This window comes from Salvelinus fontinalis, chromosome 8, assembly GCF_029448725.1.
Source record: "Salvelinus fontinalis isolate EN_2023a chromosome 8, ASM2944872v1, whole genome shotgun sequence".
Classification (NCBI taxonomy): domain Eukaryota; kingdom Metazoa; phylum Chordata; class Actinopteri; order Salmoniformes; family Salmonidae; genus Salvelinus; species Salvelinus fontinalis.
Genome location: NC_074672.1, coordinates 31,721,205 through 31,733,663, shown reverse-complemented (window position 1 = coordinate 31,733,663; position 12,459 = coordinate 31,721,205). Strand labels below are relative to the sequence as shown.

General features: G+C 40.7%; 1 protein-coding gene across 1 annotated transcript; it reads right to left on the bottom strand.

Annotated features, from left to right (window-relative positions):
- Positions 1–789: 789 nt before the first annotated feature.
- LOC129861489 (dynein heavy chain-like) lies at positions 790–12,223 on the bottom strand (the record flags this gene model as incomplete). The annotated part of the gene is made up of 4 exons (XM_055932872.1): positions 12,205–12,223; positions 6,225–6,424; positions 1,016–2,060; positions 790–956 (listed from the first exon to the last, which is right to left on the bottom strand). Coding segments are annotated over exons 1-4 (1,431 nt in total), but the record flags the coding sequence as incomplete, so codon positions are not given.
- Positions 12,224–12,459: the final 236 nt, after the last annotated feature.

The window sequence follows — 12,459 nt, the reverse complement described above, 5'->3', positions numbered from 1 at the left end:
AGTTTGCCAGGACTACAGAAACAGTAACTGTGGTAGTACCAGTTTCAAGCAGGTCTGTTTTTTAGGCATTAGGGTACTTGGAGACGAAACTATGAGAAATCAAGGGGCATTGAGAATTTGAGATCAAAGCTATTGTTTATTTTTAAATTGTAGCATTTATAAACGTTTAATGATTTTATCATTGTTTGTCTTTATTTCATAAAGTGTATCATACATTTGATATGTTTTATTATCCTTTTTTGATATGGAACTTTGCATTCTACTGTGAAACTGTGTGAGGAGTTAAAATCCCATTTGTCAAGCAGACTTTGTAGCTTGGCCTTTAATCAATGAGGCCTTTGTGTTATATGTTCTTTGATAACACTTGATCTCTTTTATCGCCATGCTGGTTTTTTCATTTTATTGTTTCAAGAGTGTTTCTATTTGAAATGCACTTCTAATAAAGTCTAAATTGAAGTTTGATTTGATATCAGACCTTTAATTGATGATTGTATAGATGGAATAGATGATTGTATAGATGGAATAGATGATTGTATAGATGGAATAGATGATTATATAGATGGAATAGATGATTGTATAGATGGAATAGATGATTGTATAGATGGAATAGATGATTGTATAGATGGAATAGATGATTGTATAGATGGAATAGATGATTGTATAGATGGAATAGATGATTGTATAGATGGAATAGATGATTATATAGATGGAATAGATGATTGTATAGATGGAATAGATGATTGTATAGATGGAATAGATGATTGTATAGATGGAATAGATGATTGTATAGATGGAATAGATGATTGTATAGATGGAATAGATGATTGTATAGATGGAATAGATGATTGTATAGATGGAATAGATGATTGTATAGATGGAATAGATGATTGTATAGATGGAATAGATGATTGTATAGATGGAATAGATGATTATATAGATGGAATAGATGATTATATAGATGGAATAGATGATTGTATAGATGGAATAGATGATTGTATAGATGGAATAGATGATTGTATAATGGAATAGATGATTGTATAGATGGAATAGATGATTGTATAGATGGAATAGATGATTATATAGATGGAATAGATGATTGTATAGATGGAATAGATGATTGTATAGATGGAATAGATGATTGTATAGATGGAATAGATGATTGTATAGATGGAATAGATGATTGTATAGATGGAATAGATGATTATATAGATGGAATAGATGATTGTATAGATGGAATAGATGATTGTATAGATGGAATAGATGATTGTATAGATGGAATAGATGATTGTATAGATGGAATAGATGATTGTATAGATGGAATAGATGATTATATAGATGGAATAGATGATTGTATAGATGGAATAGATGATTGTATAGATGGAATAGATGATTGTATAGATGGAATAGATGATTGTATAGATGGAATAGATGATTGTATAGATGGAATAGATGATTATATAGATGGAATAGATGATTGTATAGATGGAATAGATGATTGTATAGATGGAATAGATGATTATATAGATGGAATAGATGATTATATAGATGGAATAGATGATTGTATAGATGGAATAGATCATTGTATAGATGGAATAGATGATTGTATAGATGGAATAGATGATTATATAGATGGAATAGATGATTATATAGATGGAATAGATGATTGTATAGATGGAATAGATGATTATATAGATGGAATAGATGATTGTATAGATGGAATAGATGATTATATAGATGGAATAGATGATTGTATAGATGGAATAGATGATTGTATAGATGGAATAGATGATTATATAGATGGAATAGATGATTGTATAGATGGAATAGATGATTGTATAGATGGAATAGATGATTGTATAGATGGAATAGATGATTGTATAGATGGAATAGATGATTGTATAGATGGAATAGATGATTATATAGATGGAATAGATGATTATATAGATGGAATAGATGATTGTATAGATGGAATAGATGATTATATAGATGGAATAGATGATTGTATAGATGGAATAGATGATTATATAGATGGAATAGATGATTGTATGATTGTTTATCGTCTATCATTCTTAAGAGGTGTTTAAAATGTATGAACTAGGTTATAGGCCTACTAAATAAATGTTTGGACTAGATTGCCTGCTGAGCTGAACTGAAGCATGATATGAGGACAATAGACAAAGTGTTGGGGGCTATTAGCATGTGTAAAGATCCATGACTTTACAGAGATGACTAATCAAGACTGGTCAAGACTAATCAAGACTGGTCAAGACTAATCAAGACTGGTCAAGACTAATCAAGACTGGTCAAGACTAATCAAGACTGGTCAAGCTCTGTTTTTATTCGGACTTCTCAATACTGAGCTTCTACTTCTATTATCATTAAAGATATTCTGACTTACATGTACACACATTTTGAAACGGGCCATTTTACACATTTATGTTGCCCTGTTTTTTTTATGTCTCTCTCACCCCTTCTTCGCTTCCTCTCTCTCTCCTCTCCTCCTCTGCCGCTGTGCGTGGTGGTGGTGATGGCGGTGTGTCATCGGTGGGGGTGTGGGCTGGCTGGCTGGCTGGCTGGTTGGTGTGTTGGACAGACACCTGGTCCTGCTGCCACTGCTTCACAATGTGGGAATGTGTGACTTTTTTAAAATTAGGTTTCCGAGGTGGGCGTTGTCCTTAGCGACGGGCAGCGATCGTGATCACAGGAGCTGCACACTAGGCCTTTTGTCTTAGTGAACGGTACTTCAGACGCAACTCTCTCGTTTTATCTCGTTCTCTTTCTCCCTCTCTCACTCTCTCTCATTCTCTCTCTCTCTCCCTCTCTCCCTCTCCCTCTATCCATCTCTCACTCTCTCTCGTTCTCACTCTCTCTCTCGTTCTCTCTCTCTCCCTCTCTCACTCTCTCTCTCGTTCTCTCTCTCACTCTCCCTCTCTCACTCTCTCTCTCTCGTTCTCTCTCTCTCTCTCTCTCCCTCTCTCACTCTCTCTCTCTCGTTCCCTCTCTCTCGTTCCCTCTCTCTCGTTCCCTCTCTCTCGTTCCCTCTCTCTCGTTCTCTCTCTCTCCCTCTTTCTCGTTCTCTCCCTCTGTCCTGAACCGAAGTGTTCTTTCCATCGCTCCATACGGAAAGAACAACAAGACCAGATCCAAACGCCATTAGCCACGGCCCCCGTTCACTTTAGTCAGAGGTGACAATCAGACGTCAAACCGCGTTCTGGAAACACACATTGAGAGGAAAGACAGAGAGAGAGAGGAGAGGAAAAGGAGGGGTGACAGGAGAGGAGAGTAGAGACAGGTGAGGCAGTTGTCTGGTAGACACTCTAAGTTCATCAATCATGTTTGACATGCTGGCGCAAGGCCACGCTACCCTCTGTGCCCTTTGAAACAAAACCACAAATATATTTTAATATTATTCAACTTAAAAATGTATTCAAAAAAGAGCAAAACTTTCTAAGTGAGAGGCCTCTATGACTTTATTGCACTCTTCTCTTTTTTTAGGTTACAATAGCAAACAGTGAAGATATAAACTTAGTGTTTAGTTGAATAGATTTAGATTCATTTGATGATGAAATTATTTTAAAAGTATTAGGACACATTTACCATTGTGCATTGTGTTAATTGTTGTAATGTAATGTAACACATGATACACCGTCATTAAATGCCCGAATTTGAGTACGTATTCTATTCTCCAAGCCATAGAGTTCCATAGAGAAACTCGTCTGGAGTGTAGCAGTCAACTCATCAGAGCCTTCAGAAGCAGAAACCAATTGAAGCTGCCAATCGATCACTGTGGTAACACTGGTGTAAAGTCTCTCAGAGCAACTAACCTCTTGCTCTTTCACTCTCTCTTTCGCTCTTGCTCTGTCTTTCACATATACTCCCTCTCCTCTTCTCGCTCCTTCTTTCCATCTCTCCATTCTCTCTCCCCCTCTTTCTCTTTCTTTCTCCCTCTTTCTGTCTCTCCGTTGACTCCAGAGTGTGTGAGACCATATTTAGCTTCTCCTCTCTTCTGGATCATTCTCCTTTTTTTATCTTTTTTCTACCTCTTGAAGGACAGAGGTGCAGAAACTCGTGGCAACTCAGATCAGTGTTGTGTCTACTGTTTGATATGGTTAATGAACCAGGACTCTGTCACAACCGGTGATCTTCATTATATACTATCTTTGGACTCTGTCACAACCGGTGATCTTCATTATATACTATCTTTGGACTCTGTCACAACCGGTGATCTTCATTATATACTATCTTTGGACTCTGTCACAACCGGTGATCTTCATTATATACTATCTTTGGACTCTGTCACTATCAGGACTCTAAGACCCAGATGTAGACACAGGAGGCAGATAGTATGAGTCTCGGAGTTTATTATAGTTCGAGAGGCAGGCAAAAGGTAAGTCAAGGCAGGCAAAGAGTTCTAATCCAAATCAGAGTCAGGTAGGTACAGGATGGCGGCAGGATCAGGGTCAGGACAAGCAGAAAGGTCAGAACTGGGAAGACTAAGAAAAATAAAAACTAGAGCGCAGGAAACACGGGAACACGCTAGTAGGACTTGACGGGACAAAACGAACTGGGAACAGACAAACAGAAAACGAGGGTATAAATACACATTAGATAATGGGGACAGATGGGAGATACCTGGTGGGGGGTGGAGACAAGAACAAGACAGATGAAACAGATCAAGGTGTGACAGTCACAACCAGTGATCTTCATTATACACTATCTTTGGACTCTGTCACAACCAGTGATCTTCATTATACACTATCTTTGGACTCTGTCACAGACACTTAAAAGATCTTAATAAACAATATCTTTGTTTCTTTAATGATCCACTACCCTCATTTATCTGAAATAGACAACAGTCATCTGCTGTTATTTTTGACCATTTATGAAGTTTTGTATCAAGTTGTTGTTTTATATAAGGTTCTTTATAAGTAAGCTTTTTTTGTACGTTTGTCTGTGCGGTAAAAATATGCTTTTTTTGCTTGTGTGTGTGCGCGTGTTTGTAAATTGGATTAGTTGAGAGGGCAGGGTGGGAGGGTAGTCAGTATTCGTATTTGCGGAGGGGGAAGGAGGGTGTGTCTGTTGAACTCGTGAGTACACATATAGTCATAGGTTTTCCTCCCTCTCGTTGCGTGAGCTTATTGTAAGCCCCAGCCTAGTGTGGATTTGAAAAAGATGCCTCTGTTTGCTGTGGGACCGAGCAACAGTCACGCCAACCAACCTCCCACACACAAACTGATTTACGTTTCCCTGCATAGAAGTCCCCGGCCACTAGGAGCGCCGCCTCTGGATGAGCGTTTTCCTGTTTGCTTATGGTGGAATACAGCTCATTGAGTGCGGTTTTAGTGCCAACCTTGGTCTGTGGTGGTATGTAGACAGCTACGAAAAATTCAGATGAAAACTCTCTAGGTAGGTAGTGTGTTCTGCAGCTTATCATGAGACTTCCTTAGATATCGTTTACCAGCCATTTACAAATATGCATAGGCCCCCGTCACATGTCTTACCAGAGGCTGCTGTTCTGTCCTACCGATAGAGTGTATAACCTGCCAGCTGTATGTTCTTAATGTCGTCATATAGCCACGACTAGCTGAAACATAAGATAATACAATTTGTTATGTCCCATTGGTAGAATATATGCTTTCAGTTCGTCCCATTTATTTTCCAGCGATTGAACGTTAGCTACCAGAACGGAAGGCAAGGGTAGATTAGCCACTCATCGCCTGATCCTCACAAGGCATCCTGATCTCTTTCCGCAAAACCTACGTTTCCTTTTCCAGCGAATCACGGGGATCTGGGCCTGGTTGGGTGTCCGTAGTATATCCCTCGCGTCCGACTCATTGAAGAAGAACGGTGGTGTAGAGTACAGTGGTGTAGTGTACGGTGGTGTAGTGTACGGTGGTGTAGTGTAGAATACTGTGGTGTACTGTACGGTGGTGTAGTGTACGGTGGTGTACTGTACGGTGGTGTAGTGTAGTGTAATGTGGTGTACTGTACGGTGGTGTAGTGTAGTGTACAGTGGTGTAGTGTACAGTGGTGTAGTGTACGGTGGTGTACTGTACGGTGGTGTAGTGTAGTGTACAGTGGTGTAGTGTACAGTGGTGTAGTGTACGGTGGTGTACTGTACGGTGGTGTAGTGTAGTGTACAGTGGTGTAGTGTACAGTGGTGTAGTGTACAGTGGTGTACTGTACGGTGGTGTAGTGTACAGTGGTGTAGTGTAGTGTACTACGGTGTACTGTATGGTGGTGTAGTGTACAGTGGTGTACTGTACGGTGTTGTAGTGTACAGTGGTGTACTGTACGGTGGTGTAGTGTACAGTGGTGTACTGTACGGTGGTGTAGTGTACAGTGGTGTAGTGTACGGTGGTGTACTGTACGGTGTTGTAGTGTACAGTGGTGTACTGTACATGGTGTAGTGTACAGTGGTGTACTGTACGGTGGTGTAGTGTACAGTGGTGTAGTGTACAGTGGTGTACTGTACGGTGGTGTAGTGTACAGTAGTGTACTGTACGGTGGTGTAGTGTACAGTGGTGTAGTGTACGGTGGTGTAGTGTAGTGTACTACGGTGTACTGTATGGTGGTGTAGTGTAGTGTACAGTGGTGTACTGTACGGTGTTGTAGTGTACAGTGGTGTACTGTACGGTGTTGTAGTGTACAGTGGTGTACTGTACGGTGTTGTAGTGTACAGTGGTGTACTGTACGGTGGTGTAGTGTACAGTGGTGTACTGTATGGTGGTGTAGTGTAGTGTACTACGGTGTACTGTATGGTGGTGTAGTGTAGTGTACGGTGGTGTACTGTGCGGTGGTGTAGTGTAGAGTACGGTGGTGTACTGTACGGTGGTGTAGTGTACGGTGGTGTACTGTACGGTGGTGTAGTGTAGAGTACGGTGGTGTAGGTTACGATGGTGTAGGTTATGGTAGTGTACTGTACGGTGGTGTAGGTTACGGTGGTGTAGGTTACGGTGGTGTAGGTTACAGTGGTGTAGGTTACAGTGGTGTAGGTTACAGTGGTGTAGGTTATGGTAGTGTACTGTACGGTGGTGTAGGTTACGGTGGTGTAGGTTATGGTAGTGTACTGTACGGTGGTGTAGGTTACGGTGGTGTAGGTTACGGTGGTGTAGGTTACAGTGGTGTAGGTTACAGTGGTGTAGGTTACGGTGGTGTAGGTTACAGTGGTGTAGGTTACGGTGGTGTAGGTTACGGTGGTGTAGGTTACAGTGGTGTAGGTTATGGTGGTGTAGGTTACAGTGGTGTAGGTTACGGTGGTGTAGGTTATGGTAGTGTACTGTACGGTGGTGTAGGTTACGGTGGTGTACTGTATGGTGGTGTAGGTTACGGTTTTGTTTGTTATGGTAGTGTACTGTACGGTGGTGTAGGTTACGGTGGTGTAGGTTATGCTAGTGTACTGTACGGTGGTGTAGGTTACGGTGGTGTACTGTATGGTGGTGTAGGTTACGGTGGTGTAGGTTACAGTGGTGTAGGTTACGGTGGTGTAGGTTACGGTGGCGTAGGTTATGGTGGTGTACTGTACGGTGGTGTAGGTTATGGTGGTGTTTGTTATGGTAGTGTACTGTACGGTGGTGTAGGTTACGGTGGTGTAGGTTACGGTGGTGTACTGTATGGTGGTGTAGGTTACGGTGGTGTAGGTTACAGTGGTGTAGGTTACGGTGGTGTACTGTACGGTGGTGTAGGTTATGGTAGTGTACTGTTCGGTGGTGTAGGTTACAGTGGTGTAGGTTACGGTGGTGTAGGGTTATGGTGGTGTACTGTACGGTGGTGTAGGTTACGGTGGTGTACTGTACGGTGGTGTAGTGTAGTGTACGGTGCTGTAGGTTACGGTGGTGTATGTTACGTTGGTGTACTGTACGGTGGTGTACTGTGCTGCCATTTAGCGTCTCGTACCCCCGTGTGTTGAGCAGTTAGCTGTTTTGTTGTGACACCTCTCACGGTGAGAGTTACAGGAAGGTGTTAAATCTCTATCACAGACACATACTCGGAGATACGGACACACATACACACAAAAACACACACGGCGAGAGCTCAAGGAAGGTGTTACATTTTAGTGGTGGTCGTTCCTTAGTCCCCAGGTAGTCATCAGTATCACCACGGTGCCATTTGATGCTGTTCAAACCGTGACTGGCTCTTCTCTGTTCTGAGAAACACAGGAGGACGATGAGGAAAGGGGAAGGAGAGGTAGAGGAGGAGACGTAGGAGCGAAAGGAGGACGATGAGGAAAGGGGAAGGAGAGGTAGAGGAGGAGACGTAGGAGGGAAAGGAGGACAATGAGGAAAGGGGAAGGAGAGGTAGAGGAGGAGACGTAGGAGGGAAAGGAGGATGACTAGATATTGTGACGAGAAAAGGGAAGGACGGGAGTTTCCTTCATGGTTTCAACCAAGGCCCGTTGCCTCATTTCCTGTCAGCCAACGGGTCCCCATAGTGTGGGACCAGTGAAATAAATGCTGTATGTGGTGGAGTTCAGTTCCTTATAGTTGGCCAGACACTTATTTTTTACCAGAAAGCCCAAGGAGAATCAGGTTCAGACAGGATTTGAAATGGGAGATTTCGGCCCGTTTTTTTCCATTTTCACCTAACATGACATACCCAAATCGAACTGCCTGTAGCTCAGACCCTGAAGCAAGGATATGCATTTTCTTGGTACCATTTGAAAGAAAACACTTTGAAGTTTGTGGAAATGTGAAATTAATATAGGAGAATATAACACATTAGATCTGGTAAAAGATAATACAAAGAAAAAACATTAAAAAATATATATAATTTGTACCATCATCTTTGAAGTGCAATAGAAAGGCCATAATGTATTATTCCAGCCCAGGTGCAATTTAGATAATTGGCCACTAGATGGCAGCAGTGTATGTGCAAAGTTTTAGTCTGATCCAATGAACCATTGCAATTCTGTTCAAAATTTGTATCAAGACTGCCCAAATGTGCCTAATTTGTTTATTAATAACTTTTCATGTTCAAAACTGTGCACTCTCCTCAAACAATAGCATGGTATTCTTTCACAGTAATAGCTACTGTAAATTTGACAGTGCAGTTAGATGAACAAGAATTTAAGCTTTCTGCCAATATCTGATGTGTCTATGTCCTGGGAAATGTTCTTGTTACTTACAACCTCATGCTAATCGCATTAACCTATGTTAGCTCAACCATCCAGCAGGGGACTCACCAATCCTGAAGACATTTTAAGAACTGCATGTACAGTATTTTGGTATTTTTTGTATTTCTAGAAAGTGGATCTTTATATGTACATTTGGTATCTTATTCAACTGTACTGAAATGCAGGTTAATATGCCACAACTACAGAGTCGATCATATACTTTTGAGTCAATTTTTACATGACCATAGCACTCTAAACCCAGATAGAATTGATGAAGTAATTCCTGAGACAAATCTTTTGACGTCTGAGTGACAAGTCATCACACAAGCTCCTCAAGTGCCCTGTTTGTTCAAGCGGCCAATCCAGGCTTATTCTACCTAACACCAACTCTTCTCAAACAACTGACTCTCTGTTTAGTTATCTATTCCCTGCCCCTCACCTCCTCACCCTTCACTCCCCTGCCTGCCTCTTTGCCTTCCTCTGTCCATCCCTCCTTCCCTGCCCCTCACCTCCTCACCCTTCACTCCCCTGCCTGCCTCTTTGCCTTCCTCTGTCCATCCCTCCTTCCCTGTTCGTAAACCTCACTCACTCCCTCCATCCCTTGATCCATTCTCCCTCCCCTCCCTCCTCTCCCTCACCTCATTCCTCCATCTGATTCTCCGACAGAGGTAATGACATGTTTCATTATTTGCATTTCACAGCTTTTAATAGTCTGAGAATTTAGGCTAAGCCCCGGGTCATCAGTGAGGGAGATACCAGGGGAACCAAGCCTTGCCGAGGGGCCTGGGAGAGACTAAATAGACCAGAAACACTGCAGAGAGAGGGAGAATGAGAGCGGGATGAGAGAAAGAGAGGGAGGTAGAGGGAGAGAGACCCTTATTGAATAAAGGGCACTGACACAAATTTGACATTTACGTCATTTAGCAGACTCTCTTATCCAAAGTGCCAAACAGGAGCAGTTAGGGTTAAGTGCATTGCTCAATGGCACATCAACAGACTTTTCACCTAGTCAGTTTGGGGATTCAAACCAGCAGCCTTTGGTTACTGGCCCAACGCTTTTAACCGCTAGGCTACCTGCCACCCCCACAGAGAATGTATAGGGGGTTAGATTCATAGAGATATCCAGTAGGAACCATGCTATATACCAGTGTGTCACACACTGTGATCAAACAAACCATGCAGTCATTAACAGGAGGGAATATTTCATTCATAGGTTTCATGTTTCAAGTGTTAATGTCACATGCACAAGTACAGTGAAAAACCTTTCTTGCAAGTGCAAATTCATATTCCAGTACAGATATATATGAAGTATTAACACCATATTCCAGTACAGATATATATGTAGTATTAACACCATATTCCAGTACAGATATATATGTAGTATTAACACCATATTCCAGTACAGATATATATGAAGTATTAACACCATATTCCAGTACAGATATATATGTAGTATTAACACCATATTCCAGTACAGATATATATGTAGTATTAATACCATATTCCAGTACAGATATATATGTAGTATTAACACCATATTCCAGTACAGATATATATGTAGTATTAACACCATATTCCAGTACGGATATATATGTAGTATTAATACCATATTCCAGTACAGATATATATGTAGTATTAATACCATATTCCAGTACAGATATATATGTAGTATTAACACCATATTCCAGTACAGATATATATGTAGTATTAACACCATATTCCAGTACAGATATATATGTAGTATTAATACCATATTCCAGTACAGATATATATGTAGTATTAACACCATATTCCAGTACATATATATATGTAGTATTAACACCATATTCCACTACGGATATATATGTAGTATTAACACCATATTCCAGTACAGATATATATGTAGTATTAATACCATATTCCAGTACAGATATATATGTAGTATTAACACCATATTCCAGTACAGATATATATGTAGTATTAACACCATATTCCAGTACGGATATATATGCAGTATTAATACCATATTCCAGTACAGATATATATGTAGTATTAATACCATATTCCAATACAGATATATATGTAGTATTAACACCATATTCCAGTACAGATATATATGTAGTATTAACACCATATTCCAGTACGGATATATATGTAGTATTAATACCATATTCCAGTACAGATATATATGTAGTATTAACACCATATTCCAGTACAGATATATATGTAGTATTAACACCATATTCCAGTACGGATATATATGTAGTATTAATACCATATTCCAGTACAGATATATATGTAGTATTAACACCATATTCCAGTACAGATATATATGTAGTATTAACACCATATTCCAGTACGGATATATATGTAGTATTAACACCATATTCCAGTACAGATATATATGTAGTATTAACACCATAGCAGTGTCAGCCTTGGTGAACTCTGACAGACAAAATATGGTTCTGAAAGAGGTTTTGTCCCCTGGACATTGGTAAGACAGAGTCTGTATGAGTCTGTATTGGTACATTATTCATTATGTCTGTAAACATACAGTAGTTTTATCCATCAGCTATGACTAAGCTCACTTAGCCTTTAGATAACAACGTACGGACGCTGTTAACGAAACAAAGTTGGCACTGTAGCGCCCTGAGCCAACGTCTGCCCCTGAGCATGTCTCTGGTCAGATCATAGAGCTTAGCTACTACCAAAGTGAGTTCACCCTGGGTATTCTGACTAGCTGTCACACTGAGTATTTGGACTAGCTATAATGATATCCCTGTGGTGTCCAGGGTGCAGGCAGGGTACTGGGCAAGGTAAGTAGTTGAGGTGAGGTAAGGTAAGCTCTACCTGGCACACATCCGTCGCCTTGTGATACAATGTTCACATGCAGTACACACTATGTTCTCTATAGCAGTGTTTCCCAACTCCAGTCCTCCAGTATCTCCAACAGCACACATTGTTATTGTAGCCCCGGGCAAGCACACCTGATTCAACTTGTCAACTAATCATCAAGCTCTCAATGACTCTCTGGGGTCACTAAAGATCCCATATCACTTATCATAAGAGTAGGAGGGTTAACCCTGGTGTCCTGGCTAAATTCCCAATCTGACCCTCATTCAGTACCACCATGGATCTATACCTCAACAACTACACATTCAGTACCACCATGGATCTATACCTCAACAACTACACATTCAGTACCACCATGTATCTATACCTCAACAACTACACATTCAGTACCACCATGGATCTATACCTCAACAACTACACATTCAGTACCAGCATGGCTCTATACCTCAACAACTACACATTCAGTACCACCATGGCTCTATACCTCAACAACTACACATTCAGTACCACCATGG